The following is a 27,667-nucleotide window of genomic DNA, read 5'->3' as shown; positions in this document are numbered from 1 at the left end:
GGTAAAATATGTGTAACTTATCTTGTAAACTATTTTAAAGTATATAGTTTAGTAGCCTTAAGTACATTCACAATGGTGTGTAACCACCCATTTGTAGAACTAGAATTCCAGAACTGTAAGAACCTCTAAATATTTCTTTCTTTTTTTCTTTTTTGATCTTTTTGCCTTTTCTAGGGCCGCTTCCCACGGCATATGGAGGTTCCCAGGCTAGGGGTCTAGTCGGAGCTGTAGCCACTGGCCTATGCCAGAGCCACAGCAACGCATGATCTGAGCTGTGTCTGCGACCTACACCACAGCTCACAGCAACGCCAGATCCTCAACCCACTGAGCAAGGCCAGGGATCGAACCTGCAACCTCATGGTTCCTAGTTGGATTCGTTAGCCACTGTGCCACGATGGGAACTCCTAAATATTTCTTGTAAATGGAACTGTACAATATTTATCTGTCTAACTTATTTCACTTAGCATAATGTTTTCAAAACCCATCTATGTAGTAGTATATATCAAAATTTCATTCCTTATTATGGTTGAAAAATACTCCGTTGTATGTCTGTAACCATAGTCTGTTCACTTGTTCATCCCCTCTGTGCTCCTGATTACAGTATAGGAGCATGTGAAAATGTAAGTATTGGAGTTCCTGGTGACCTAATAGTTAAATATTTGGAGTTGTCTCTGCTGTGGCTTGGGTTCAGTCCCTGGTTGAGGAAGCTCTGTGTGCTGTGGGCACAGTAAAAACAAAAAACACCTGAAAATGTAGTTATTAATAATTGGTAATATAAATAGCAGATTTACTGATTAAGTAGTAATGTAAATTAAAATCATATGGTATAGAATATAGACGTGTATAGAACATGAATTATGGAGCTCTGTCCCCTTTTATTTTTATTTTTTATTTTTATTTTTGTCTTTTCTAGGCCCACACCGGTGGCATAGGGAGGTTCCCAAGCTAGGGGTCTAATTGGAGCTGTAGCTGACGGCCTATGCCACAGCCACAGCAACGTGGGATCTGAGCCACGTCTGTGACCTACACCGCAGCTCACGGCAATGCCAGATCCTTAACTCACTGATCGAGGCCAGGGATCGAACCTCAACCTCCTGGTTCCTAGTTGGATTCGTTAACCACTGAGCCACGATGGGAAATCCTCTGTCCCCTTTTATGTTTTTATAATTTAGGGAGGGAGAAATTCAACCGGTACTTGAAATTCTGAGTCATTAATTGAATTAACTCATTAGTCATTTAACTTAACTCTTTCCCCATGATATTAAGAGTGCAGGCTTCATGAAAGTCTATTTCTTTGAGTGCATAAGCTTTGTTTGTTTTGTTTTTTGCCATACCTGCAGCATCTGGAAGTTCCCAGGCCAGGGATCAGACTTGGGCCATGCTAGGTCCTTAACCCACTGAGCCACAGGGGAACTTATATAAGCTTTCTTTTTTTAAAAAAGCTGTTAATAATTATCTACATCAAAGTGATTTTTTTTAAAGGTTACATTAAATTTTGTAACATCTTTATTGAAGGCTATTTCAGTCCTGCTTTCTGTAATTTTACCCTGTTACCTTTATTGATCTGGGACCTGGCTGGTATATAGTATGTACTTAATAATTATTGAATCAATGAGTTTTATTACCTATACAGTAACAAATATTCTTGTATTATTGTAGTAGCTTTACCACTAAAGTCATTTATAAATTTTACTAGCTTAATTCTTATATTACTCTCATTTTCAGATTCTTAAATTTATCTTTGTTCCTATATATTAATGAAGATTAGCCCTTCATTTTTAAAAGTTTTAACATTCAAAAGTTTTTCCACACTATCATGCCATGTTTTAACCTTTTTAAGCTATATAGCCAAAATTGTACTGAAGCCTGTCATCTCCTGGCTTCTGTGTTTATGAATCAGATTGTAACTATTTATTGGACTTTAGATTTGTGGTTTCTTGAAATAATTTAAGTCACATAAAAGATGAGTCTTGTTAGGCGTTTCCTATTTTTTAAAAGTGTGTTTGGTGTTTTATTATAAACAGATTTTCTCCAAGGAAACTTTTTCCTACAGTCTCACTTCATCATTACTTAGGAATGAACTCCCATCTGCATGTCCTAAACTCTACATATTTTACTATTTGTCACTCATGTGTGTTGGTTTTCACTTGTTTATTTTTTCAAAGTATTCCAGAGGTTTTGAAGTAACTCCGTTCTGACTCAGTATTTTGCTAATTACTAGACGTTTTGTTTAGGTAACTCTCCACCCACTTTGGGACTTGCAAACGCTTTCCCTTCCATTGGTTCCCTTCGGCCACTGAGTACATGAGTAAGTGTCATATGCATGTGGTATTGCTTGTCAGGGAGAGGAATTCCAGGACTTCCTCTTGACGTAGAACAGTTAGACTTTGGTGCTTCTGGGCAGAGGAATGGTCCTTGGGACAGTACTGCTTCCACCTAATAATTATGGCAGAGATCAGGACACATCCCTTTGCTGCCTGTACGGTGGGGCCTCAGAAGCTGCTCTGCCCAACTTGACAGGTATGGTATAGAGGGGATAGTTTGGGGGAGGGGAGATAATCAGAGCAATCAAGCATGAATGGAGAGCTCACAAAAATCAGTCTAACCTACTGTCATTACCTTTATTCTTGGCCAGTGAAGTTTCAAGCTTTTTTTCTTCTTCATTTTTTTTTCCCCCTTGTGTTTCTTTCTAGGGCCTTAGTAAGTAGCTCTGGAATGAAAACATAAATAATGTGTAATATTTTGTAGTATTAAGATACAGATGGCTCGGTATTAAGAACAATTGAATGATTTATCCTTACATAGTTTTAAAAAGAGGTATTAAAAAGTATTAACTTCTTAGAGAACATGCAGTCAGATAAAGTAGAATTCTGGCAAGATAAGTAAAAATACTTTGAAATGCCTAAGCTGAAATTTTGTATATTAATTTTTCCAATTATTACCTGAAAAATTTCTACTTAAACTGATCAGAGTTACTGAATGATTAGTGAAAAGTATTTTTAATAAAATTAAGCTTTAACTTGAGGAATTATCTCTGAATTTGAGTTTGAGTTTTATTCTAGATTTTAACTTTAATCCTGATAATTTTGTACAAGGTGCTATTTCTGTGTTTTACCTTACTCCTAGTGTATCCTACAAGTGTATCTGTAGAAAAAAGTATTAAGACTAGTATTTAATAGTCATAATGTATTTCTGCTACCTGGGTCCTATTCTATAAGTAAAAACTAGAGTCTTCTGTTGTCTCATCTTAAATCCATGATCTATCTCTGTAATAGGAATTAATGAATGATAACTTGCTGTCTAAGGTAGTTTATATATAGCAGTCACTTCACATTGTTCAAAAATAAATCATTCCCAACCTACACACTTGCATTTGGGCGGATGTAGTACATCTGAATCATCCAGATTTGTCTTAAGCTGATGAGGAAAGTGGCATAAACTAGACCCACTGGTGACAGTGTGGCATTTCCTTCCTCTCTGCTTCCCACTCCCTCTTTTTGTCTTCATTCCTTAACTTGTTCTCCCTCATTTAGTTCTTTAACTCTTTATAACTTAATGCATGTTGTTTCTTGGCCTCAGAAAAATGTTAGGATGTTTGTTTCTTGTCTTTGAAAAATTTCCCCTTTTGTTAGGTGCTGGTGGGTAGGATGGTGGTGTTAGTGGATATCCTGTGCAGGCGGATTGTACAGGAAATTGACCCTTAGTTCTGCGAGAACAAAAGAATGAGTGGGAAGACAGAAGAAAGGACGGAAATACAGTCTTTTGACTTGACCAAAAAGACTGTAAAATCAGAGTCGGGCAGAAGGGGATTTGGGAATAAAAAGGATTTTTTTCCAAGTTGTGGTTCTAAAAATCTGCCTTTGACCTTGATGGAGTTCCTCTCCAGTGTAGGTGAATCACGTCATAGACATGTCCTTGCATTTTGACCTCTGTGAGTGTACTTCCATCAGTGCCGAATTCCTGCTCATCCACTTTAAATGCTTTCTATTCTCTGAAACTTTTTCTGACTCTAGAGTTTTGTTTTCTGTTCTGTCGCTCTCATAGTATCCTCTGTGAGTACAGCAGCATGCTTGATTCATTTACTCAACAAATCATTTTTGAGAGCCTCTTAACTGTACTGGGTGCTTGGAATTTATCAGTGAAGAGAGTGGACAAAAGTACCTGTTCTTGGGAGTTCCTCTTGTGGCTCAGTGGTTAACAAACCCAGCTAGCATCCATGAGGACACAGGTTTGATCCCTGGCCTCGCGTGGGTTAAGTATCTTTCGTTAAATTGCCATGAACTGTGGTGTAGGTTGCAGACTCGGCTCAGATTGGCGTTGCTGTGGTTGTGGTGTAGGCTGGCAGCTACAGCTCCAATTTGACCCCTAGCCTGGGAACCTCCATATGCTGCAGATGCGGCCCTAAAAGACAGAAAAAGTGCCTGTGCTCAAGACTTCCTTTTGTGGCTCAGTGGTAAGAACCTGACTGGTATCCCGGAGGATTTGAGTTTGATCCCTGGCCTTGCTCCAGTAGGGTAAGGGCTTGGTGTTGCTGTGAGCTGCAGTGTAGGTTGCAGATGCAGCTTGGATCTGGCATGGCCGTGGTGTAGGCTGGCAGCTCTGGTTTGACCCCTGACCTGGGAACTTTATACTGTGGGTGTAGCCCTAAAAAGACCAAAGTAAAAAAAAAAAGTGCCTGTTCTCAGAATTCCCACTGAGGCATAGTGGGTTAACGATCGGGCTTGTCTTTATGGAGTAGCTGGTTTGATCCCTAGCCCGGTGCAGTGGGTTAAGGATCCAGTGTTGGCTGTAGCTGTGGTGTAGGTTGCAGTTCCAGCTTGGATTCAATCCCTGGCCTGGGAAGGGCTGGAAAACAAACAAAACTCCCTATCCTTATAAAACTAATACCTTGGTGGGGCAAATGAGGTAATAACTTGTGTGATTATAATAATTAAGTATTTTATATTTTGTGGTAATAAGAATGGTGCAGAGAAATAAATTAGGAAAGAAGACATGGGAATGTGGAAGTATTGTCAGGAATAGATGAATTTTAAAATAGGATGGCCAGGGCATGCATACCAAGAGGATAACATTTGAGTGAGGTGTCATGTGGATATCTTTGTTCTTTTATTTGGCAGCACCTGCAGCATGTGTAAGTTTCTGGGCCAGGGATCAAACCCGTGCCACAGCAGTAACACAAGCAGTGACAACACTGGATCCTTAACCTACTGCACCACAAGAAATCTTCCTCATGTGAATATCTTGGGGAAGAATGTTTTAGGTGGATGGAAAAAGAAAAGCCAGTCCAAAGGTCCTGAGGTCGTAGGAGTGTGCCTGCCTGTTCAAGTAACAGCAGGGAAGCGAGTCCTCAGAAAGAGGTAAAGTAGGGGAGGATTAGTAGGAAGAAGACTTGGGCAAGGCAGGTTGCAACTGGCCTTACAGTAAGGACCTCACAAGAACTTTAGCTGTTACTCTAAGCTAGGGAACTGTCAGAGAATTTTGAGCAGAGGAGTAAAGCAATCTGATTTATGCTTTAAAAGCTGCCTCATGTGTTGAGAATGGACAATAGAAGCAAAGATAGAAGCATGGAGATAAGTTAAGAAGCTAGTGAAAATTTAATCTAGGTGAGCGATGATGGTGGTGACTGGGTAGTAGTATCAGAGGGGGTGACAAAATGATAGATTCCAGATGGATTTTTGGATACAGCGCCAATAGGCCTTCCTGATGGATTGGATATTGTATTTGAGAGCAAAAAAGGAGTTGTGAATGATTCTTAGGTTTTTTTGGTCTCTTTCCCACCACCTGTATTGATGGAATTGACATATAACATTGTATAATTTAAGGTATAATGGTGCATGTGTTTGTTTGGTGCATAGTCATATTGCAAGATGATTACCACTGTAGCATCAGCTAATACCTGCATCATGTCACATAATTACCATTTTTTTTGTGGTGAGACCAGTTTCCATCCAGTCTCTTAGTGACTTTAAAATTTATAATACAATGTTATTAACTATAATCAGTCAGTTATATACTGGATCACCAGAACTTATTTATCACTTGTACTTAAAAACTTTCAAGGTTTTTGGTCTGGGCAACTGAAAAGATGAAATTGCCATTAACAGAGGTGGAAAATTCTGTGGGAGGAGCAGATTTAGGGGCAAGAATGGAGACTAGGTTTTTTTGTGGTTTTTTTTATTGTTGTTTTTGGTTTTTTTTTTGTCTTTTTTTAGGGCTGCACCGTGGCATATGGAGGTTCCCATGCTAGGGGTCTAACTGGAGCTGCAGCAGCCGGCCTACACCACAGCTCACAGCAACGACAGATGCTCAAACCACTGAGCGAGGCCAGAGATCGAACCCGCAATGTCATGGTTCTTAGTCTCATTCGTTTCTGCTCCGCCACGACGGGAACTCTGAGACTAGTTTGTTTGTTTGTTTGTTTTTTTTTTTTTTTTGATAGTAAGTCTAAATAATGATATTTTAGTGATTTTTTTAAATCTTTGTATTCTGAAGCCCAATGTGGTGCCTAGTGTTTAGTAGATGTTCACTGAAATTATTAGTTTTGTAAATCTTAAATGTTTAATATATTGGGTTTCACAAAGTAAGGTAGAAATGTATGTTGTTTGCTGTTTGGGGGCCTGATAGGGTTTAAGAGTTGGCTTCAGTGTCTGCTTAATTACTGTTTCTGACTTTGTAGCACAAGAGTTCTTATTATCCTTGATTTTTTTTGTTGTTGTTGATTTTTGTTCTCTTCTAATTTCAAACAAGGGGGACTTTCTTTTACCTAAAAAGAAGGAAATATACTTAAACTGTTTGATAATCGTTAAGCTGAGAAATAATTATAAAACATTGTAGTGTGTGAACAGTATCACTGGCAAGAAACATTTATTATTGTGGATCATGTGATATTCAATATAGAATCTAAAAAAAAATTTAGAATACTCTCTGTACTTCTTTTTGGCAGTTCTTTTCATTTAAGGAAGTAGCCCAATGCAAATTCTGCTAGAGCAGATGATTTTTCATTAGAACAAAGAAAAACATAATACATGTGACCAGTATTTTGGTGATGCTAATTCGTTACCTCAGTTTATAATAAACTGTTTCTAATTGCTACAATTCTGTATTTAAGCGAGGAGCAAGATATCTGTTTCAGATTAACTCTTCAGGACATGTGGATATGTGTTTAGGTTTGTTCTAACATTCTTAATGTACAATAATTTAATTAGCTGTGAAATTTAAAAAATTCCTTTTAAGAGGTAGGTAGAAGGAATGTGATGAAGTAAACTGTTAGGAGAACATCCAACCTACAAAAGGAATTTCTGTCTTTATCACGTAGATAATTTTGAGGCCATTTAAAAAACATTGGTTAATGCTGTTTTAAATTTAAAAGACATGTTTCCTCTCACCTATATTTTTGTGTAATTTGGTCATTCATTCAGTCAGCAATTATTGAATAATACTCTGTGACTCCTGCTAGAAAAAAGACAGTTCTTATGTCAAGGAGCACATTGTGACGTTGGGGAAACAAAATAAGTGTATTATAAAGATAAAGGTAGGAGGTATTAATGCAGAAAATGTAATGCTTTTGAGAGCACAGAGAGGGGGAGCATGTGAGGCTTCCAAGGGGAGGTTATATTGGAGTCAAGTGTTATAAAGTGAATAGAAGTCAGCCAGTCCAAAAAAACTCACATTTGAGGTAGGCAGGACTCCGCAACAAAGGTAAAAACCTAGGAAGCATCATTGTATATTATATATTCAGGCTTAAAATTAGAGGTGTGGTGTTCGGAAGAGGTGAAGCTGGAGACCTCGAAGGCCATATTGAAGAGATTTTAGCTTGATGGTGACTGTTGAAGAATCTTAAGAAGAGTGACATGGTCAAATTTTTGTTTTAAAATAGATCACTTTGCCAGCTGTGTGGAGGATGGATTTGAGGGAGACAAGACTGGAGGCAGTAGTCCAGGTGAGAGACGATGGGCATCTGAACTAAGGCATTGGCAGTAGAAATGGAGAGAAGGGAATGGATTGGGAAAGAGATGAATCCCCAGTTCAAAGTTTTTTTCTTCATATATGATAAAACCAAGTTTAAATTTAAAGTGAGTGGAAGAAGAGAGAGACATACTAGAAAAATATTGTTATATGACATAGGCAGTTGAATAGTGGCAGATAGCCACTAAAAAGTTTTTGGTGATTAAGAAAATTGCTGCTGGAGTTCCCATCTTGGTGCAGCAGAATCAAATCACACTAGGAACCACGAGGTTTTGGCTTTGATCCCTGGCCTCACTCAGTGGGTTGGGGATCCAGCGTTGCCATGAGCTGTGGTGTGGGTTGCAGGTGCGGCTGGGATCTGGTGTTGCTGTGGCTGTGGTGTGGGCCGGCAGCTAGAGCTCCGATTGGACCCCTAGCCTGGGAACCTCCATATACCGTGGGCAGCCCTAAACCCCCAGCGAAAAAAAAAAAAAGAAAGAAAGAAAATTGCTGCTGGAAGAGCATTGTATTTTTTTGTATAAACCTCCAGAGCTATGAGAAGCAGGTGATCTTTAACTAGGTTGGTATAGGGATCACATGTTTATGTAGTATGACTAAATTTAGGACCATAAAGCCTTGAGGAAGAATCTGGGTCTTCCAAGACTTCAACCATTATGTATGATAGAAACTCAATAAATCATATCTGTTGCTTTCAGTATTGTCTAGAGCCCTAATTAAGTTACAGATATTTTACAAAAATATACCATCTAGGAAAAAAAGTAAAAGTCTTTTTTCATTAAAATAATTAACAATTGAAAGCTGTTATGTCAGACAGTGCATGATAACACAAAGGCATTTTGGGATGCCAAGAATATTTCGTATTAAACCATGGATAAATAGGTAATTTTGGGATTTTTTTTCCCTAAAAGCACTATTTCTGGAGATCCCTGGCCCAGGAACTTCCATATGCTGTGGAGGTGGGGGTGGTGTCTGCAAAATAAAAATAAAAACATTTCTATAATTTCTAATCTAAATGGAGGGTCTGGATTAATGCAATCTGAACATATTCCTTAAAATCTGTTCTTTGCTACAGTTTGTTATATATGGAGAGAGTAAGGAAAGAAGAATATCTTGGGAGGACTTATAAAGTAGAACTATCCCTTCTTAAAATCGCCATCACCTAGACAAATATCTTGTGTGTTTTATAAAACAAATTGCCATTTCTTTTTGAGATTTCTTTTTTCATTTTGAGGAAACTGCTTTTCCTATTTATTTATTTCTGATTTTGATTAATGCATGTAAATCACAACTAAATGCTCATTTTGTGTTCTTTTCTCTATCTTGTTGTATTTTCAACAAGTAGACTTCTTTCCTGCCTAAGAGATAGTGCCATTTGCTCATTCTTCATGACTCTACAACTGTGTGTACAGTTTTGTTCCACCCTGGAGCCATCAGTAACTGCAGGCAGCTTAAATATTGTGTATGCACTGAATTCAAATGAATTTCCAACTCTTGGACTTACTGTGAACTGGTTTTTTTTTTTTTAATGTCTTTCAGAAGCCTTGCACCGCCCCTATGGTTGTGATGTTGAACCCCAAGCCCTGAACGAAGCCATCAGGTGGAGCTCTAAGGAGAACTTGCTTGGAGCCACTGAGAGTGACCCCAATCTCTTTGTTGCACTTTATGATTTTGTAGCAAGTGGTGATAACACACTTAGTATCACTAAAGGTGAGCTTCTGTGTAACATCCTCTCACTTGACTTTTTATTAGTGGTTAAGAAATAAAGAGTTCTAGTCTAGATTCTGCCTCTGACTAAAATTAGCCAGGCAATTTGGGCCCAGATACTTTTGGTTCATTGTCTTTTTCTTTTTAACCTGTGCATGGGTTAATCTACTTTATAGGGTCTTTATTAAGGATAAAATGAGATAAATTGCTTTAGAAAAAACACCACCCAATATATAAAGTTTACTCATTCTCAGAATTCTGTGTAATATGCCAGTATTCATCTGCCACAAGGTAAGGCTCACTGTTCACGTCTAATTCTCCTTTTTTTTTTTTTTTTTTTTTGCTGCGCTCTCAACAAGTGGAAGTCCCCCAACCAGGGATCAAACCTGTGCCATAGTAGTGACCCAAGCCACTGCAGGGGCAGTGCCAGATCCTTAACTGGCTGTGCTGCAGGAGAACTCCATGTACCCCTCTTCTCACTCAGCTCCGGCTAACTAAGAGGAGTCATGTTGCCAGACCCCAGTGGTACTCAGAGTGTTGTTCCTGTACTGCCTGCCTGTCTGAGAACTGTTGGTTACTAGTCTGTGCTGAGATTAAGAACTTGTACCCAGGAGTTCTGTTGTGGCTCAGTGGTAACGAACCCAACTCGTATCCAGGAGGATGCAGGTTTGATCCCTGGCCTTGCTCAGTTGGTTAAGGATCTGTCGTTGCTGTGAGCCGTGATGTAGGTCACAGACATGGCTCAGGTCTGGTGTTGCTGTGGTGTAGGCCAGCAGCTGCAGTTCCAGTTTGACCCCTACCCCTAAAACAAACAAAAAACTTGCACCCCAAACTGCATTGCCAAGTACACTATTATTTACTTAAGCTGACATTTTCTTTTTTGGAACAAGACTTTGAGCATGGAGAAAGTAGTCCACTGATTCACATTCTGGCACATTCTTATCTTTTTGTGGACCTGCTTTTGAGTGGCACTGACCTTAGACAACTTATCTCTCATTTGTGTTTATTTGGGTCAGTGAAATCTCTAGTAGGAAGGGTATCTATTATAGTTACACTCTTAGGAGAGTAAGTAGTTCATTTCAGTAGTAAATTCTTGTGAGAGGGAACATTAAGAGCATGACCAGGTGAAATCATCCTTTTTTTTCTTTTTTTTTTTGGTCTTGTTTTAGGGCCACACCCATGGCATATGGAGAGTCCCAGGCTAGGGATCGAATCAGTGCTGTAGCTGCCGGCCTACACCACAGCCACAACAATGCCAGATGCAAGCCTCATCTGCGACCTACACCACAGCTCACAGCAACACCAGATCCTTAACCCACTGAGTGAGGCCAGGGATTGTACCTGCGTCCTCATGGATACTAGTCAGATTGCTTTCTGCTGAGCCATGAAGGGAACTCCCATTATTGGTTTTTTGAACAAGGACAGAAGATGTGGAAGTTTCATGAGAAAGAAATAGGAGTGTGGAACATTCTCGTTGTATACGTCAGTTGGATTGCTGATCTCATGAAAGCTTTCTACTGGGAAATAACATGTTTCCGCATAATTTTTTACTAAATGAAATTGTAACATAGGTGATTATTTGTCAGACATATTTTTTATTTGTAAAGTTCAGAATAAGTTATTAAAATGGGAGTAGATATACCACATTGAGAAGACAGGTCTCTACTCAAGCAATGTTACCCTTAAATAAAATTTTTATATATATCATTTTTTAAAATCCAGCCAGATTCAGCAAAAGCAGAAATCCTTAAAACTGAATTTCTCAAACTGGGGTATAGGGCATCCCAACGTGGGTTTAATGGTGTGTATACATGTGCCAGGAGATTTCAGAGGTGCAGGAAAAGTAAACTTATCTTCTGGTGTCAGTTTACTTAACGATTTTGGGTAGTTGTGGGGGTGGGGGAGAGGTGCAGGTGGCAGAATGGTGATGGTGTTTGCATGTGTGTGGAAGAGTGTGTTCTATGCATTGGAGGTAAAATTTTACACACAGTTTTAGGATAAAATAAGGGACTTCAGAGGCAGATAGTCTTCAGTGGTAGATAGTCTCTGGGCTACAACACACTCTTTTACCTTTAGATGCTTCAGTAGAGGAGTTGGGAAGTGATGACTCAGAATATTCTTTCCTAGAGGTAATTTTCATGTCAGTATTTTCCAGGGTAACTCAGTCACTAAGGAAACATTGATTCATCATTTACCAGTTATGGCAACCACTAGTATGCAGCTCCAGAAGTGGGATTACCTTTATCTTAAGGCCAGCAGTGATTTCTCTCAAAACCTATGAAATGCCAGGTTTTTAATCCAGGTTCTTAATAATATAAAATGATATCATGCTAAAACTATTTTATTTTAAAAGATGAGAAAATATATTAAAAATAAAGCAGCAGCACTTATTTTAGTTTCTTCTTCGAAGATGCTATTTTGTTTGAATTAAAAAGGCAAAGTCGTCCCAGGATTCCTCTGGCAGTAGAGTAATTTCGGTTTCCATGGTACTCAAAACTTCTGGAGTGGAAAATTCTCCTCCTGCCAAAAAGGGAAAGACAAATAACTGAAAATCTAGGGTGTTTCGTTTTATCCAGATTATGATGACCTGTCCTTTTTAGTTCTTTGTAAGGAAGCAATAATGATGTGTTTAGTAAGGAACTTAGCCACTACTTCCCATTCTCTTGGAGGATTAGACCAACATGTCTTACTTAGCTTTTCTAGTAGCACTAAGATTTTTCTTCCCTGCAGGTATGATTGGGAATATTTATCAACACACTTGCACAGACACTCCTATCTACCTGTACACACAGACACTCACACACATAAGCATGTGCATGTACTTACGTTTTTGCTCATTGAATGTCTCACATCCAGGGGTCTTGGGTGAGATAATCAGGGATAATTCAAAGTTATCCCATGGTAAACATTTCTGTAGACCACTGAAAAAAGTTAGATGGCTGCCAGAATAATATTTGAGTTTTTCCTCAACAGTCTTTGCCTGATAACTACTGGGCCATGTGCTTTTGATTGATCTGGCTTTCTTCCTCCTGCCACTCAGAAGTGGATGTGAACTCTCTAAGGAAGCTTGCCTCTCTCAGATATGGGGGCCTAACACCTTAGGATTCTTTAAATTAGCATTTATTACAAGTGATATCTCTTTTATCTCCCCTGTCTTGTTTGCGCTGCAAGTATAGGGGCAGGATGTACGTTTAAGGGAATCTAAAGTCGATGTGTGCAACTTTATTTATTTACTTATCTATCTTTTTAGGGCCACACCTGCGGCATATGGCAGTTCCCAGGCCAGGGGTCAAATTGGAGCTGCAGCTGCTGGCCTACACCAGTGCCACAGCAGTGCCAGATTCGAAGTTGCGACTGTGACCTACACCACAGCTCACGGCAACACCAGATCCTTAACCCACTGAGTGAGGCCAGTGGCTGCACCTGCGTTCTTATGGATGCTAGTCAGATTCATTTCTGCTGAGCCACGACAGCAACTCCTGTCTGTTTTTTTTACGTTGATGATTTTGTAACCTTGATGCCAACTAAAATTTAGAGGTAACTTTGTATTTCACATGTCTTATCCCTGATCCTTGATTGTTGCTACTCATTGAACCATATATAAGATTCATTCCTTGACAGACTATTTTGAGGAAAAAATGAATTTTATTTTTTGAAGGGTGAGACTGTGTCGTTTTCCAGACATTTGAGTAATTCTATCTTTGCTACCTTAGTTACATACATGGAGGTTCCCCATGGTGTGAAAACCTGTAGGTAACTAACTATGCTTCTTTTGTTTAAGCAACAAACTAAAGATACCAACCAAGCTATGATGACAGCCAAGTTTGTTTTCATTATTTTTAAAAATTTTGTTGGCATAGAAGTTCTTGATTCTTTATTTTTTTAGGGTCTTAGGTGTGGCATAGGAAAGTTCCCAGGCTAGGGGTCGAATCAGCTCTAGCTGCTGGCCTATACCACAGCCACAGCAACGCTGTATCTGAACCGAATCTGTGACCTATACCACAGCTCACGGCAATGCTGGATCCTTAACCTACCAAGCCAGGGATTAAACCTGGGTCCTCTTGGGTACTAGTCAGGATTGTTACTGCTGAGCCACAACAGGAACTCCTTGATTCATTTTTTAGTGAGTTTAAAGTTTGATGGTAGATTGCTTCTGTTGAAATAAAATCTTAACATCTCTTTCACTCTGTGATGACCTCTTGGCCAGGAGAAAAGCTACGAGTCCTTGGTTACAACCAGAATGGTGAGTGGAGTGAAGTTCGCTCTAAGAATGGCCAAGGCTGGGTGCCAAGCAATTACATCACCCCAGTGAACAGCCTGGAAAAACATTCCTGGTACCATGGGCCTGTGTCCCGCAGCGCAGCAGAGTACCTACTCAGCAGTCTGATCAATGGCAGCTTCCTGGTGCGAGAAAGTGAGAGCAGCCCCGGGCAGCTATCAATCTCGCTCAGGTACGAGGGGCGTGTATATCACTACAGGATCAATACCACCACAGATGGCAAGGTAAGACTGGCTGGCAGCCACCTCTAGTATGGACTGGCCATTCTTTAGAAACAATATTCAGAATGACTAAAGAAAAAAAAATTTCTTTTTGGTCTTTTTGCCATTTCTTGGGCCACTTCTGTGGCATATGGAGGTTCCCAGGCTAGGGGTTGAATCAGAGCTGTAGCCACCGGCCTACACCAGAGCCACAGCAACTCGGGATCCAAACCGCATCTGCAAACCACGCCACAGCTCACGGCAACGCTGGATCCTTAACCCACTGAGCAAGGCCAGGGATTGAACCCCCAACCCCATGGTTCCTAGTTGGATTTGTTAACCACTGAGCCACGACGGGAACTCCAAGAAAATAGTTTTTATGTCTGACATGAAATAAAATAATCACCGATGTGAATTTGGCATGTTAGAGAGCTTAACTGTTTTCAAAAGGATATGGTAATGGAAATGAAAAACAGTACTGTTAATAGTTCAATGGTGAGCTGTGTTTGAACATAAAGAATGAAGGAAAGAGAAAGAGGGGTATGAGTTAGCTGTTCTCATCATCACCAGTACACAAATGTGCACATAGACATCCGATACATTGTGTAGATTTTATAAGTTAAACCTTGTGCCTTTGAGAATTATAATAATCTCTACCAGAAAGTTTACAGGGTAAGAAATCAGGCTTCTGAGACTGATGTTGTTCATTAAATGTATGTTCAAATATATAGATCATTTAGTCACCTAGCAGTTTACATGTTGGAAAGACTAGCCATTATAAGAATGGCTGTATAAGAATAGAACTGTTTTACTTTGTAATTGGTAAAGCATAGGCTCATGTCAGTTCTTTTGAACAGTAAATGTAGATTGAATCCATTCTTCCATTCTTTCCCTCTTGGTGATGTGTGTAGTAGGGGAAAAGCACAGGCTCTAGAGCAATTAAATCCGGTGTGCTGGGTAACTCCATCATTTATTAACATTGTGACCTTACTTAGGCCTTGGCTTCCCATCCCATTTTATTGGATTCTTGTGAGGATCAAGTGAGATAATTTCCGTAAAACATAATGGCTGATAAAAAGTAGGAAATGGTAAATTATTAATTTTCTTTTTCTTTTGCATCACCTTACAGACATGTTGTCTTGTGATGAAACCAAATAGAATCAGATAAGTGATGATGTGTAAGAGACTCAGCAGATCGACTTCTGGTTGTACACCCAATAGAAACAAGTGCTTATGTGTACAGAAGACAAGTATGAGAATGTTATATCAGGAGTTCCCTGGTGGCCTAGTGGTTAAGGATCCAGCATTATTACTGCTATGGTTCGGGCCACTGCTATGGTGTGGGTTTGATACGTGGCCTGGGAACTTCCACATGCTGCAGTTGTGGCCAAAAAAAGTAGAATATTCATATCAGTACTGTTGTAGTGGCCAGAAACTAGAAGTACCCAGCTGTCAACAGCAGTAGAATGAACTAATAAATTGTGGTATATTCACAAAACGGCATCAGAGACAGCAACAAATGGAATCACACCATAGGTATTGTTTTGTGTCAGCTTTCTTTCACTCAACTTTTTATTATGTATTAATTTATTTTTCTTTTTAGGGCTGCATCTGCGGCTTATGAAGGTTCCCAGACTAGGGGTCCAATCAGAGCTGTAGCTGTTGGCCTTCGCCACAGCAAAACAGATTACAGGTGCGTCTGTGACATACCCCATAGCTCACAGCAATGCCGGATCCTTAACCCACTGAGTGAGGCCAGGGATAGAACGCGAAACCTCATGGTTCCTAGTTGGATTCATTTATGTTGTGCCATGACAGGAACTCCTCACTCAGCTGTTTAAAATTGTGATAAAGTTCATATATCATACCACAAAATTCACAATTTCAAGTGGACAATTTAGTGGTTTTTAACATATTCACTGGTTGTCCAACTACTACCACTGTCTAACTGCAGAACATTTTAATGAGCCCACAAAGAAACCTATACCCATTAGTAGTAATTCACCCTCCCCTCATCCCCTGACAATCACTAACCCCTTCCATAGATTCACCTTTGGCAGGGGTCAGCAAGTTTTTCTAGAGGGCCAGACAGTAAATACTTGAGGCTCATAGCCATACCTTCTCTGTCATTACTCAGATGAACTGCAATAATGAGAAAGCAGCCACAGACAATGCATTAACAAATGAGTGTGTCTGTATCCCAATAAAGTTTTATTAACAAAAGCAGGCAGTTGGTGGGTCATAGTTTTTTCTGATTGTGTAGCATACCTCTACAAACCATATCATTTGTATAGGTGGGGTTCACAAGCAGACAGAGCTAATCTAAGGTGTTAGAAGTCAGCACATGGGGTAAATAGCAGGGGGGAGGGCACAAGAGAGCCTTCTGGGGTGCTGGTAGTACTATAATCCTCTGTGTGGGAGCTGTTTACTTGGGTAAGTTCACTTAATAAAAAATCATCAATTCTCTGTTTATTGTACACTCTTCTGTATATACTAGAAGTTCCTTTTGTGAAAAAATAAACTCACTTAGGAGATAAGGCCCAACGGGTGCTTGCTATCTAATTTTATACTTCTTACTGCCTATCATAAATTAACTGTTTTGTTAGCAACTCTCTGAGATAAAATTGTGGCCTTTTTTTTTTTAAATGACCTAGACACGCAAAAGCATATCTTAATGAAATAAAAATGAGAAAATGTTTGAATGCCCTTGCACTATCAAAAAAAAAAGGAAATCGATGGTTTTCAAATTATGTTCTAAGCCAGATTCTGAGGTGGTATTTCATAAACTTTTATAGGAAGCCAGTCCCCTCTTAGCTATTTTAATCAATGCGTCTCTTCTTTTATCTTATATATTCAGGTTTTTTAGTCCTTTTTTTGCTTAAAAATATTTGAAGGCCAGTGATGTTGATGATCAAGAGAGAGGTTTTGGAAGCTTCACTCCCCCTGCCCACCCTCAAGACTAGAACTACTTTAGGAATCATAGGAAGAGTGGTTTAAATGAGATTAAACTGGAGTTCTGTTTCCCCTTTGCCATCATGGTTTAATTCCTAAATTTACCTCAAGAAGATAATGCCTTATCATCTTATCTTGAGATCCGTGAAATAATGACTCCTTTTTGGTTGGTGTAGCTTTTCTCTATTCTCCTCATCAGGTGTATGTAACTGCTGAGAGCCGCTTTAGCACCTTGGCCGAGCTTGTTCACCATCACTCAACAGTGGCTGATGGGCTCGTGACAACACTACACTACCCAGCACCCAAGTGTAATAAGCCTACCGTGTATGGTGTGTCCCCCATCCATGACAAATGGGAAATGGAACGAACAGATATTACCATGAAGCACAAACTTGGGGGTGGTCAGTATGGAGAGGTTTACGTTGGCGTCTGGAAGAAATACAGCCTTACTGTTGCTGTGAAAACGCTGAAGGTGGGTTGCTGAGAATTACAGTTCTCAGGCATCTTTTTCTTGTGTGCTGAATCACTTGGAAATAGCAGCATGCCTTTCTTTAACTTCGGGGCTTTCCACCCACGGGTGCCAAGCACATCAGCAAACTGTGATGATTAACCACGGGTGCTGTTGCTGACAATGCGGGGGCAACTTATTCACTGCAATGCAGTGAAACCCACAGATGGAGAAGGTTTGTCTCTGGAGGCTGTTGATGTAGATCTTAGTGGGAGGTTAGATGCATGTTGTAAGTTGTAAAAACAGAACAAACTGTTTTACTTCCTCAGAACAACCCCTGCTGGACACAATTCTTCATGCACTGTGAGAGAATGATGGGATCTCTCTTTCTTATTCTGTCCTTTTTCTCTCTGCTGCTATTTCCTCCCTTATCCCTGAGATTAGACCACTTCTTGGTTGTTGTTTTTTTGTTGTTGTTCTTATTTTTTTGTCTCTTCAGGGCTGCACCTGCGGCATATGGAAGTTCCCAGGCTAGGGGTCCAGTCAGAGCTGAAGCCACCGGCCTACGCCACAGCAACGCGGGATCCGAGCTTCGTCTGCAACCTACACCACAGCTCATGGCAATGCTGGATCCTTAACCCATTGAGCGAGGCCAGGGATCATGAGCCGCGTCCTCATAGGTACCTAGTCAGGTTCATTAACCGCTGAGCCACCACGGGAACTCCGACCACTTCTTGTTCTTAATGTTCACAGATATCTTTTTCCTGATGCTACCCTTTCTCTCCTTTAAGCATCCTGGTATCAAATTATACATTTTGTCACTCACTCCATTCTCTCAAGATTCTTTCATATGCCTCAATAGCTTTGTCATGTCACTTGTAAGGACTGCTCTTCACCTATCAATAGTAGTCTGTTTTTGTTTTTTTAGCAAGTATTTATTGAGTGCTTTTTCTGAGTGTGTGAAACAATATTCAGTCTTGCAAACATGCCTTGCTCCTTAAGGAATTTGTTAGGAAGACAGCTGACTGTTCTGTACCTTTCAGTTGTGATAGGACATGATTGATGACTTTTACTCCACCCCACAAAATTTTGTATAGTTTAAAATAATGAATAAATTTAAGTAGACATTTTTCTTGGAGGATATTATGTTGTGATAAAACTTCCTGAAGTAAATGCTGAAATAGTCAAAAGATATTCCCTTTTCTGAAATTTTAGGATTGTGAGTTGACTCAAATGATTAAGATGGGGGCTTGTCCCTGCCCTCTTTTTCTTTCTTATCTTTCCACCTTTCTAGGAGGATACTATGGAGGTGGAGGAATTCCTAAAAGAAGCTGCAGTGATGAAAGAAATCAAGCATCCTAATCTGGTACAACTATTAGGTAAGGGAGCTTTCCTGAACCATAACTTTCCTCAAAGATGCTTGTCCCCCAACCCCCTATTAACTCCAAATCCTTCTTTTGAATCACTGTGGGTGGAAGCTCCCAGTACAAATCTACTTCTTTAAATGACTTTAATCAGTAGTCTCTGTATTTAAAAATTACCCAAGAAGCAGTAACCTGGATTGATTGCAGTATATATGAAACTGCACAGCCTGTGGTAATTGCCCTGGATCCAAAGTTCAAAATCATTCCAAGTGATACTAAACCAAAAACGGTCACAAAATAGTTTTACAAAATAAAGAGATACTAAGCAAAGGACTGCTGAAAATAAACAGATTAAAAATTGTGACCATCCATCAGTTTGCCTTTACAAGCAGAAAGTGCCATCAATAGACTGCTATCTTACGTGTTTGGGTCACAGAAAAACCGTTGACTAAAACCGTTGCTTTTTAAAAAATAGGGTCAGTTTCTTTGGATGTTCAAATTGAGCCAAACCATCCCAAAGGAAATAGATTCTTTTGGTTCTTGATAAGTTATCTGCCATGTGTTAGTGGAATCCTTGATTGTGGAAATAGTCAGAATCTTTTTACAAAGTATTATTACAGACCGGGCTCACATACAGGCTTTACCACATGCACAGTTGCTGTTACTTTTAGGTAAACATGGGCAGCATGCAGTTGAGGATGGGGATTACGTAGGCATGTACAGAACTCTAGATGTGTTGGTAGTCCTGACCCCGTGTGGAATTAGAACAAGCAACTCTGCTTTTGCCAAATAGGCACTTACTCAAAATGGATATGAATTTCCAGAGAATGATAGAATGAGAACAGAGTCCCTTATCAACTAGCTTATATCATTTTTAGGGAATATGATGGCAAGACGGGAAAAGATTACTGCTGAACTAGACTTTAAAAATTGTCAATTATTCTTGAAGTTCCTGCTGTGGCACAGTGGGTTAGGAATCTGATTGCAGCAGCTCAGGTCACCGAGGAGGTGAGAGTCTGCTCCTGGCATTGCGCAGTGGGTTAAAGGATCTAGAGTTGCTGCAGCTGTGGTGCAGATTCAGTCCCTGGTCCAGGAACTTCTATATGCCATGGATGTAGCCATTAAAAAATTGTCAGTTTTTCTTGCCAAAGTGGTTTGCAGTGTGTGAATATATACTAATAAAACAAGCTGTATTTGAACTATCAGGTGTATGTACTTTGGAGCCACCATTTTACATTGTGACTGAGTACATGCCTTATGGGAACCTGCTTGATTATCTCCGAGAATGCAACCGAGAAGAGGTAACTGCAGTTGTACTGCTTTACATGGCCACTCAGATTTCTTCTGCAATGGAGTATTTAGAAAAGAAGAATTTCATCCATAGGTGTGTAAAACCTGGTTATTGCTTATGATTAACCATGAAGCTCTCTTGATTGACATGCAAATAAAAGAAAGAATGTGAGAATTTTAGCAAAAATTTTCAGATGACTCAGGAATTTTCTCTTTTACAGGCACCATTGTAATGACATTGCCAATTTATAAACCCTCCTGTTCTCTGATTAAAGTATTGATGCGAGGCCTTTGTTATTCTCAGAAGAGAAAGCTCTTTACTTTGCCCAGGACTATATCCAAGATCCTTTTGCCCCATCTAGTGGCTTAATTTTAAAAATAGCTTTCTGTCCTAGTAATGAACTTACAGCTGTGTAGAAGAGCATCTGTTGCTCACTTCTGAAGCCTATCCCAAGTATTTGTGAATAGGAACCCCTTTTCTGAAGCCTGCTTTATTCTGGCATCACATAACTCCCTCTTGATGGGGATTCTACAAGTGATGTATAATTAGTGGCTTTCTACCATCTTAGTAATTTTCATAAAATACTACCATATCTGTCAGCACTTATCAAACTGTAAGGGAACTGATAATAGAGCATTCATGATCTTTTTCTACAACCACCTGTATGGAATCACATTTTAGAGTTCTCTTTCCCACAGAGATCTTGCAGCTCGTAACTGCCTCGTGGGAGAAAACCATGTGGTAAAAGTGGCTGACTTTGGCTTAAGTAGATTGATGACTGGAGACACCTATACTGCTCATGCTGGAGCCAAATTTCCTATTAAATGGACAGCACCAGAGAGTCTTGCCTACAACACCTTCTCAATTAAATCTGATGTCTGGGGTAAGAGTGAAAGGAACATTTTCCTGTGTGTTATTTTCTTTATAAATAAATACTAAATTCTTTAGAGCTTATCTTTTATATAATCATGTCTTCTGTCTTTACATTCATCCTTCTTTTAGTCATTAAGCAAGCACTTATTAAATACTTAGTATCTGCTAGGCACTTACCATAGAAAGAAATTATAAAGAAGAAAGTTAAAGAAAAAAGTCTCTGCCTGCGGAGCACTCACAATCTAGGTATTATACTGCACTGGAGTAACAATGATCCTCTCTCTATGAAGCTCCCTGTTGTCCACATTAGGCTTTATTGCTTGTTTCTAGAGCACTGTGACACAGAGTAGCAAACTCTTTTCAAGGAAGGCATGATGAAGTTTCATCTAGAATTTGTCTGTGTAACTGATCTTGTTTTTGTTGCCCTGAAAAGCAATGTGATTTAGCAGAGGCTCAGGAAATAGAACAAGTCAGGAAATTTGGATTGTGGACCAATAGAAATACTTGTAGAATTCTTGGTTTTGTTTTTTGTTTTTTCTTGGTCTTGTTTATCAGAAATATCAATTTCAGGAATAACTTGTGACAAAATCAAGGAAATTCTTTTTACAAGTGTGATTTTTATCTGATTTTAAGTTGAGTCCATTTTTATATTACTCCTCTAGTATTAGCTGACTTAAAAATTGTGAAACTTTTATGAAATAGATCATAAATTGCTCTAAGAATAGATGATTATGCCCCAGGCTTCTTACATTATCATAGTTTACTTTTCCCTCATTGTAGTAAAGGAAATCCCAATAAAAATTGGGAAATTTAAAGAAAACCATTGAGATTGTATCTGAAATGTTCTTATGGCAGATATCTTAGAAAAACAAGTTACGTTATAAGATCTAGAAGAGTAGAAGTTCCCTCATGGCTCAGCAGGTTAAGCATCTGGCGTTATCAATTGCTGTGGCTCAGGTGGCTGCTGTGGCGCAAGTTTGATCCCTGGCTCTGGAACTTCCACATACCCTAGGTGCGGCCAAAAGAAAAGAAAGAAAAAGAATTATGGGCGTATACTAAGGTTATAACAGTGAGAATGTTACTTAAAATTTGAAAGAGTGGTTACCTAATGGTATAAAGTAAATGAGAAAGAAGAAACATAAAACTCCTTTTTTCATCCCTTCTGCAGCTTTTGGGGTTCTCTTGTGGGAAATTGCTACATATGGAATGTCACCATATCCAGGTATTGACCTGTCTCAGGTCTATGATCTGCTGGAAAAAGGATATCGAATGGAACAACCTGAAGGATGTCCTCCTAAGGTGTATGAACTTATGAGAGCATGTGAGTATTTTTGTGTATTTTAATTGTGCAAGTTTGAGTGAGCAATTTTCTCTTGCAACATTTTCCTCTTAATGTTGTAAGATTGAATCCGACCTCATGACATAGAGTCGGTCACTGATCAGCCAGTTGGAATATCATATGCTCTACATTAGTCTTATTGGAACCCTAAGTATCACTGTCAGTGGCACAAATACTCATTTTCCCTGAACTATTTGCATATTTAATAGGAGAGTAAGACATTGACTTTGAAGATTAGGTAGGGGGAGGGCTCTTTTCAACTACATAAAATGGTAAAGACTATGGCGAATGCAATCATGAATAAACACAAGCATCTGAGTTCTTAAAGATGAGAAAGTAGGAAGGTGATTAGTGAATTAAATTGCAGTGTGTTTGAGTGTAAGTCCTGTTACTTTCTCATTGTACATTGGTGTTACCTACTGCCCTGTCTTTGTCAAATGTGAATTCCAAGCTCCTCCTTTCCAGTGTCCTGTTAGGTTTCTGAATGTATACAGCTGATTATATAAGAGTGAGTGTGAAGATAGCTTTTACTACTTTCATCTTTCCAGATGGAAGAAAACTTGTCATTTTCTAACACCCCTCCCACCCCCACATCCCTATTGTAGAGGGAATAGGAGCTGTGGCTACATAGGACTGGCCCTAGGGGGGTAGGTTCATTACACCTCTGAGTCTGAACTAAGACGCAGCTGCTTCACTATTATTTGCAAACTTTCTGTAAACTCTTCTTCAACAAGTACATGTCCTGATGCATGAAACTCACCATCAAAGTGTGCCCCTGGATATTTATTTCCTCCAAAGAGCTTTTAATGCTCTCTTTTGTCATATAGGCTGGAAGTGGAGCCCTGCTGACAGGCCCTCTTTTGCTGAAACACATCAAGCTTTTGAAACCATGTTTCATGACTCCAGCATTTCTGAAGGTGAGGATTTGGCGATTTGCTGTTGGTGGTGGCTAATTCTGGGTACTGGTGATGGTAATAACATTTCAAAAATGATAGATTCTTGCTTGTGATTTGGGACTCCATTTCAGGATGTTGAATGAACTCTTGGCCTTTATTTTTGTTAAAGTGTATCTTTGTATCTCTAGGTTGTTTTTTTTTTCTTCCCTTGGTCTTTTTTTAGGGCCACACCTGGGGCATATGGAGGTTTCCAGTCTAGGGATTGAATTGGAGCTGTAGCCGCTGGTCTACACCATAGCCACAGCAGTGCCAGATCTGAGCCGCGTCTGTGACCTATACCACAGTTCATGTCAATGGCGGATCCTTAACCCACTGAGTGAGGACAGGGATCAAACCTGTGCCCTCATGGATACTAGTCTGATTTGTTTCCGCTGAGCCAACAAAGGGAGCTCCCATATTTATTTTTAATATTGAAATATTTTAATTGGAAATTAATTCAGTCTTTTCAGGAAGAGTAAGTTCAGTGGTTAAGCAGTAACACAATGAAGGAAAGAGAAGAGGAAAAAATGAGAGTGAAAAACATTTCAAGTCCCTGAACCATACCTACAAAAGCAGAACCAAGTCATAAAAGGAGTATCCAAAAATTCCATCTCTGGAAATAGATCTTATGAACAAAAATTTAGCTGTAAGGATGTTACATCATGTTGAAAAATTAAGAACAACTTAAATATCTTATGTGCTAATTATTATATCCATATAACTGAATAGTTAAAATGATTTTTTTTCTTTTTTTTGTCTTTTCTAGGGCCACACCCATGGCATATGGAGGTTCCCAGGCTAGGGGTTTAATCAGAGCTATAGCTGCCGGCCTACAGCAATGTGGGATCCGAGCCGTGTTAAACATATTGACACAGAAAGGAATTTGTTTGTTTGTTTGTTTTGCCATTTCTTCGTCTGCTCCTGCAGCCTACGGAGGTTCCCAGGCTAGGGGTCAAATTGGAGCCACAGCCACCAGACTACGCCAGAGCCACAGCAATGCCGGATCCGAGTCACGTCTGCAATCCACACCACAGCCCACGGCAACGCTGGATCCCCAACCCACTGAGCAAGGCCAGGGATCGAACCCTCAACCTCATGGTTCCCAGTTGGATTCACCAACCACTGAGCCATGACAGGAACTCCACAGAAAGGAATTTAAAATGGGATGTTAAGCTATGAACAGTGAGAATCTTTCTCTTAGGTATGGATACATAGAGGCAGTTTTCTACTTTTGTGTAGACTGCCTCTTTGAAATTATCTGCAAAAGTCAAGCAATAAACTTGTCAAATAAAGAGAGAGATTATTCCTAGAAAGCTGAAAACACAGGATTCTTGATTATACTGTCTTTTAGACATTTTGTTAATCTTCCCAGAATTGTATACATATTTTTCAAATCTTCCTTTTCCTTCATAATTGAACATAGAACATAATTGAACATAGTCAAAAGATGTTAGAAGAGGAAATCAGGCAAGTTAGTTTTGTGTGCTTCCCTGAATGATTTATCATGTCTAGGTAAGAAGAAAGGGAAAAGTACAGCACCATGGTTTAATGCAAAGTATTTGTATCCTAGTCATTTGATCTATGAAATGTCTGCGGGTTGGGGAGGGCACAGCTCACCCTTTGGGACAGATTGAGCAGCTGTCTGTCACAGCATTCTTCTTTCCTCTGTGGCTCTATTACCAATGGAGTCAAAGTGGTAGAAGTCATGGATATCAGCCAAAGGATAGGTTCCATTTCTTTGGTACTTCTATGTAAACTTTTAACTTCTGTTGAATCCTTAGCTAAGTATTTCTGCTTCTCTCGAAAATGTTTATATCCTTTTAGAAAACCAACTCTTACAATTTTCATAGCTAATTTCAACTCAGAATTGTTAAGCAAGAAATTCAATATTATTAAATCCACATTTTATTAAGTATTTAAGTATTTAATCTGTGGTAAGCACTCTACTGAGGACATAGAGATAAGATATAGTTCATACCTTACAAAGATGTATTTATTAGTTGTAACTGAAAGAAACTAACTCAAAACTTTTCTGAAGCAGTTAAGAGGAGGATTTATTGCATCATAGCCAGACCATGGAAAAGCAGGGATGGAGCTAACCTTAGGGTCATTTGAAGCCACAGGCTCCAATAGCTTCAAGTCTCCTTTCTCTCTTCCTCCTTCCCACACTTTTTCCCACCTAATATCTCTTTACTTTTGTTTCTGCCTTGTTCTTATCCTCCAAATCAGTCCTCCAAGTGGCATGAAACACAGTTGTCAGCATCCTTGAGACCGTATCTTTATAGGTCATATCTGTCTTCTAGGAGCTGAGTATAGCAAGCATCATAAGAAAGGAATCTCAGGAGTTCCTGTCGTGGCGCAGTGGTTAATGAATCCGACTAGAAACCATGAGGTTGTGGGTTCGATCCCTGGCCTTGCTCAGTGGGTTAAGGATCCAGTGTTGCCGGGAGCTGTGGTGTAGGTTGCAGACGCGGCTTGGATCCCGCGTTGCTGTGGCTCTGGCGTAGGCCAGTGGCTACAGCTCTGACTGGACCCCTAGCCTGGGAACCTCCATATTCTGTGGGAGCGACCCTGGAAAAGGCAAAAAGACCAAAAAAAAAAAAAAAAAAAAAAAAGTAATCTCGTTGGCGAGCTCGGGTTTTGTGCCGTAATATACCCCCTCTTGTGTGTGTGTGGGGGGGGTCAGGTTTGAAAAGTAAATACAAAAAAAGTTGTAAAATAGTTACAAAATTTCACACTTTAATTGATCCATACTTGATTTTTGTTCAGGAATGAGTAGCAAAGCATGTTTTTGCCTTTTTAGTAAAAGCCACAAAATCCATGGCTGAGTTTGATCAGTTGAGGCTTACTAATGGGGTGAACACATTTTCAGGAGCCTCATTTGCTTCATTGTCATGAAATGGAATGGATCGTATCCACTTTTCTTTTTTTTTTGCAAAGCACAACCTGAAAATAAAAATATCTGGTTGCTTGACATCTGGTTGCTTTTTTCAAACCATGAGTAAACGCTTAGTAAACAAGGATATCCAAATGACCAATGAGCATATGAAGAAGTACAGAATAAAACAGTGAGATGGCCACTACACACCACTACACACTCAGAATGGCTAAAACTAAGATACAAAAACCCCTAACTTCAAATTCGGGCAGGCATCCAGAGTAACCAGAATTTGCATGCAGTGCTAGTTGGGATGTAGACTGGTACAGCCTGTTTGGGAGGCAGTTTGGTAAGACCCAACAAAGCTGAACTTGTGTGTTCCCTGTAACCCACCAGTCCACCTCCTAGCAGATGTGCATACCCAGCAGATGCACATACCATTGTGAAGCCAAAGGCACATAGTAGGATGTTGTTAGCAGTATATTCATGATAGCCAACAAGTGGAAACAACTTAAATATTCACCAGGATGAGAATGGATACATTCACACATTTGAACAAGCAACAAGAAAAACCCATGCCATGTACAGTAGCTTGGATGAATCTCCAGATAGCATGTGGAGCAAAAGAAGCCAGACAGAAAGACTACATACTCAATGACTCCACTTACCTAACATATTTTAGGACTCCAGTCTTCTCAGCTGGATGCATTTTCTTTTTTTTTTTTGTCTTTTGTCTTTTGTTGTTGTTGTTGTTGTTGTTGTTGTTGTTGTTGCTATTTCTTGGGCCGCTCCCGCGGCATATGGAGGTTCCCAGGCTAGGGGTTGAATCGGAGCTGTAGCCACCAGCCTACGCCAGAGCCACAGCAACTCGGGATCCGAGCCGCGTCTGCAACCTACACCACAGCTCACGGCAACGCCGGATCGTTAACCCACTGAGCAAGGGCAGGGACCGAACCCGCAACCTCATGGTTCCTAGTCGGATTCGTTAACCACTGCGCCACGACGGGAACTCCTGGATGCATTTTCTGAAAGAGAAAATCCCCTCCCCCCGTTTTGGTCATGAAATTGTTCTTATTACCGGTCCCTTTGTCTTCCTTACAGAGGTAGCTGAGGAGCTCGGGAGAGCAGCCTCCTCCTCATCTGTTGTTCCATATCTGCCTCGATTACCTACACTTCCTTCCAAGACCCGGACGCTGAAGAAACAGGGGGAGAACAAGGAGAATATCGAAGGGGCACAAGATGCCACAGAAAATTCTGCTTCCAGTTCAGCACCAGGTATGAGTTCCTAGGCAAGTAGAACCAAACTGCCTTCTTTAAGGAGCCTTGGGTACGATGTTTTTATTTCTACTTTCCTGCCTATCTTCACTGAGGTCAGTGTGGCTGGCACCTGCTTCATTCACCACTGTGGTCCTCAACTCTCCACTGCCAGGGTTAGTGGT

The 27,667-nt window shown here is 39.9% G+C and overlaps 1 protein-coding gene across 27 annotated transcripts in view; it reads left to right on the top strand.

The window, feature by feature from the left end:
• Positions 1 to 27,667, top strand: part of ABL2 (ABL proto-oncogene 2, non-receptor tyrosine kinase) — a 131,832-nt gene that overhangs the window by 81,288 nt on the left and 22,877 nt on the right. For 17 of the 27 annotated variants that reach the window (XR_014816346.1, XR_014816348.1, XR_014816345.1 and 14 more), the window contains exons 2-11: positions 7,877 to 7,939; positions 9,502 to 9,672; positions 13,877 to 14,172; positions 17,300 to 17,572; positions 18,843 to 18,927; positions 20,119 to 20,296; positions 20,902 to 21,086; positions 22,245 to 22,397; positions 23,243 to 23,332; positions 27,330 to 27,503. Coding sequence is in view for 6 of the 27 variants with exons in the window: in XM_003482731.5 (XP_003482779.3) it covers positions 7,877 to 7,939; positions 9,502 to 9,672; positions 13,877 to 14,172; positions 17,300 to 17,572; positions 18,843 to 18,927; positions 20,119 to 20,296; positions 20,902 to 21,086; positions 22,245 to 22,397; positions 23,243 to 23,332; positions 27,330 to 27,503 (1,668 nt within the window). In the remaining 21 variants the exon portion in view is untranslated. Of the gene's footprint in view, positions 1 to 2,378; positions 2,521 to 7,876; positions 7,940 to 9,501; positions 9,673 to 13,876; positions 14,173 to 17,299; positions 17,573 to 18,842; positions 18,928 to 20,118; positions 20,297 to 20,901; positions 21,087 to 22,244; positions 22,398 to 23,242; positions 23,333 to 27,329; positions 27,504 to 27,667 lie in introns of those variants that run through there. The other 10 variants (XR_014816350.1, XR_014816351.1, XR_014816335.1 and 7 more) reach the window with 2 other exon arrangements.

Source organism: Sus scrofa, chromosome 9 (genome assembly GCF_054392235.1).
Source record: "Sus scrofa isolate SSC_HxYL_T2T_F1_AM1 chromosome 9, Sscrofa_HxYL_maternal_Yorkshire_Landrace_v2.0, whole genome shotgun sequence".
In the NCBI taxonomy this organism is placed as follows: Eukaryota; Metazoa; Chordata; class Mammalia; order Artiodactyla; family Suidae; genus Sus; species Sus scrofa.
This window is presented reverse-complemented; position numbering and strand designations above follow the sequence as displayed.